The following is a 3715-nucleotide window of genomic DNA, read 5'->3' as shown; positions in this document are numbered from 1 at the left end:
AGGTATGAATTATTTTATTATTAAATGGTCCATTTTTTTAGATTTTAGGTATTACATTATATATTTTTGCGTATGTAAAGTTTTACTTTGAAGCATGTGGTCCCTATTCTTTTACTCTTGGTAGATTCCTCTGTTTTTTTAAATATTTTGTTGTTGTCTAATATGGCCCTTTTATCTTCTTTTTTTTGGTCTATAATGTCCTTTTCTTGAAGAATGGTTGACAAGGTGGACCTATTATTCTATTATGGGGGCAAGTGGGTACTGACACCTAATGTTATTTACATTAAAAAATTCACTCATGTTTGGAAGGAGTATGATCCAGATTTATTGTCATATATAGACATATGTGAAGAGTTCCATGAAAAGTTAGGTTTTAGTAAGGTCCAACAACTTCTACTCAAAGGATCTTCTGGGAGGTATTATTTGATTGAGGGGGATTTTGGCATAATAACAATACAGACAGCACTGTCTGTTAAGTCTGGTGTACTTGAATTATTTGTTGTAGATGAGGGGGATGATGTTGTTCCAGCTATTGACATCAGCCACAATGATGAACCATACCTAGTCACAGTAGATGTTGCTACTGAAGGTGAATCAAGTGAGGAAGAAGATGATGAAAATGAACCTAATCTAGTCACATTGAATGAACCTAATCTAGTCACAGTGAATGCTGGAATAGATGTTGCAACTGAAGGTGAATCAAGTGAGGAAGAAAATGATGAAAATGAGCCTTATCCAAGTGACTATAGTAGTGAAGAATTGGAATCCTTTAGGTTGGAATAGAAAAGAGAAATTAATGATCAACATGACAACTTTAAAGAGTTGGAAAAAGGTATGAGTTTTAAGAACCTTGATGAAGCTAAAAGGGTTGTAAGTTACTACTCAATTGCTAGGAAGGTTGCCCTTAGAGTTGACAAGAGTGACTCTGTTAGAGTTAGATATAAATGTATTGTTGGTTGTCCTTTTGTGTGTCTTATTCTGAAGTTAATAAAGGGCAAGGATTTGAAATTAAGACTTTTCAAACAAAACATACATGTCCAGAAGCATTCAAGAATAGAAGAGCTACTCAACAAGCTCTAGCACACTACTTTAAGAATAGGGTCCAAAATGATCCTAACTGCAAAGTGACTGAAATGAGAAAGATTGTAGATGATAACTTTAACCTTAATATTAGTTATTCAAAAATGAAAAGGGTTAAAAGACTTGTACTGGAAAAACTAGATGGTAGCTATGTTGATGATTTCAATAAATTGGAGGGTTATGCTCAAGAGTTAAGGGACAGTAATCCTGGTACTGATGTAATTATAAACATATCCAAAGAGGCTTTGTTGGAACATGGACAAAGAAAATTTTTGAGAATGTATATTTGTATTCAGGCTTTGAAAAGTGGTTGGGGATCTGGTTAGAGACCATTTATAGGGTTAGATGGCACCTTTTTAAGAGGCAAGTTCAAGGGAATTTTATTGGTCGCACTTGGTCAAGATTCAATGAAGCATTTCTATCCACTTGCTTGGGCAGTAGTTGATAGAGAAACTATTAGAACATGGAAATGGTTCATTGAGTTGCTGAGGAACTCATTGGGGTTGGCAGATGGTGAAGGATTGACACTAATGTCTGATATGCAAAAGGTAATTTTGCAAGTGTTTGACAGTTTTTTATTTATAGTTATTGTATACACTTGAATTTTTTTAAGCTATTCTATTCTATTTTTTTCTTATTGTTACAGGGCTTGATTGGTGCTGTTAGTGCTTTGCTTCCAAAAGCACAATATAGATGGTGTGCAAAACACATAGAAGCCAATTGGTCTAAGTCTTGGAGTGGTGTACAGATGAAGAAGATGTTTTGGTGGTCTGCTTGGAGTACATATGGAGAGGAATTTGAAGACCAATTAAAGTCCATGGGTTTTGTGTCTAAAAAAGCAGTCGAAGGTCTTTTATGGTATACACCACAACATTGGTGCAGGGCCTTTTTTGACACTGTCTGCAAAAACTACTCCTGTGAAAATAATTTTACTGAGTCTTTCAACAAATGGATTTTGGAAGCAAGGGCAAACCAATAATCAAGATGCTGGAAGACATTAGAATTAAGGTATTGCCGCTATTTTATATAACTATATGATATCATCTATTAATGTTTAATATGATAGTAATATGTAGGTGTACATGTATAAATTATATATGTCATGTACATGTTATATATTTCATTGTTATCTATAGGTTATGAAAAGGTTGAAAAAACTTGAAGAAGAGGGTAAGAAGTGGACGGAAGAGTATAGTCCATATTCTGTGGATCTGTATCATGATTTCAGAATGATTGCTCAAGGTTGTCAAGTTGTTGCTAATGGAGACTTAGGATATGAGGTGGTTGAGGGTGTAGATAGACATGTTGTGAATCTTGCTAGAAAGAAGTGTACTTGTAGGACATGGGATTTGACAGGAATACCATGTCCTCATGCTATTAAAGCATTAGAACATGATAAAATAGAGCCACTGAATGAGATGCATTGGTGGTATTCTAAAGAAGCTTACTTGCTTGTATACCAGCCTAAAATTCAACCTGTTAGAGGTGAGAAATTCTGGAAAATTGATCTTTCTCAAGCTATGCAACCACCACAAATTCATAAATTGGTTGGTAGACCAAAATTAAAGAGAGTAAGGGAAAAAGATGAGGCAAGAAAAAGGGAAGGATTATGGTCAAAAAGTAGAAAAGGATTGCAAATGACATGTGGAAATTGCAGTGCTGTAGGTCATAATCGAAGAAGATGTCCCCTAGTAAGTCATCTTTTATCAATTTTTAATTACTTTCAATGTATAATTATTTATCTTACACTTTGACAAATTTTACAGCTTCAAGAAGGAAGACAAGTTCTCCCAGATGAACCAATCTTGATGCCAACTCTTGAATTTGTTGCATCTTCTAGTCGACAAACTAGCCATCAATCAAGTGAAGAATTCAATGAAGTTGCTGGTCCTTCAAAATCAAAGAGCAAAAATGTTTCAAAGGACAAAGTTGATGCACTACCAAAGAGGTCTAAAAATGATGGAAAAGAAAAAGTTATTGCACCTTTGATTGCAATTGTTGATCAGGATGAAGTTGAAGACAGTATTGAATCTGAGGATGAGAATACAATCCTTGCACCTAGAGTGATATCTGAAGAAAAAACTAGACTTCAAATGAAGAAGATGCTACAACAACCAATTGGTTCAAGAATGATTAGTTTTAAGGGTGATGAAAATGGTGTTGTTGTCCCTACTAATTTACCATACTCACCAAAAAAGCTAACTTGGAAAGGCAAAGCATGTGTGACCTCAAGTCAGTTGAAAAAAGACAAGTAAAAAAAGATTGGCAAGCTTAAGGCAAAGAGGGGCAAACATTAGAAAGTAGTTGCTAAGTATTGGTTTAAAGAGTTTTTATTTAGTATGTAATGGCACAATGGAACTTCTTAAACTACTATTTTTTGAGGGGCAAGCATTACAAATTAGATTGATAATGTTTTGTGGGCTGAAAATATTTTGTGACTTGAAAATTTTATGAATGCATTCTATTATTTGGTGGCTTTGTGGAACTGTTGAAACTTTGTGGTTGTGGAACTGTTGCAGTTTCGTGGTCTGTGGAACTGTTGCAGTTTCGTGGTCTGTGGAACTGTGGAACTTTGTGGTTGTGGAACTGTTGCATATGATACATTGTGGCAAGTGAATGTTTGACTCACAACTAT

The 3715-nt window shown here is 34.8% G+C and overlaps 1 protein-coding gene across 1 annotated transcript; it reads left to right on the top strand.

The window, feature by feature from the left end:
- The first annotated feature begins 818 nt into the window (after positions 1-818).
- Positions 819-3433, top strand: LOC138338269 (uncharacterized). The gene is made up of 3 exons (XM_069289058.1): positions 819-2088; positions 2217-2771; positions 2847-3433. Exons 1-3 carry the CDS (start codon positions 2029-2031, stop codon positions 3333-3335), a joined length of 1104 nt encoding a protein of 367 aa, XP_069145159.1. The 5' UTR covers positions 819-2028; the 3' UTR covers positions 3336-3433.
- The last annotated feature ends 282 nt before the right edge of the window (positions 3434-3715 follow it).

The sequence above is a fragment of the Solanum lycopersicum genome, chromosome 9, assembly GCF_036512215.1.
Source record: "Solanum lycopersicum chromosome 9, SLM_r2.1".
Taxonomy (NCBI): Eukaryota; Viridiplantae; Streptophyta; class Magnoliopsida; order Solanales; family Solanaceae; genus Solanum; species Solanum lycopersicum.
This window is presented reverse-complemented; position numbering and strand designations above follow the sequence as displayed.

Bases quoted from the DNA above. Each gene is read 5' to 3' on its own strand.
- LOC138338269 (XM_069289058.1), top strand. From the start codon at position 2,029: ATGGATTTTGGAAGCAAGGGCAAACCAATAATCAAGATGCTGGAAGAC. The intron at 2,089-2,216 runs GTATTGCCGCTA...TGTTATCTATAG, and splicing joins TGGAAGACATTAGAATTAAG to GTTATGAAAAGGTTGAAAAA. The intron at 2,772-2,846 runs GTAAGTCATCTT...CAAATTTTACAG, and splicing joins ATCGAAGAAGATGTCCCCTA to CTTCAAGAAGGAAGACAAGT.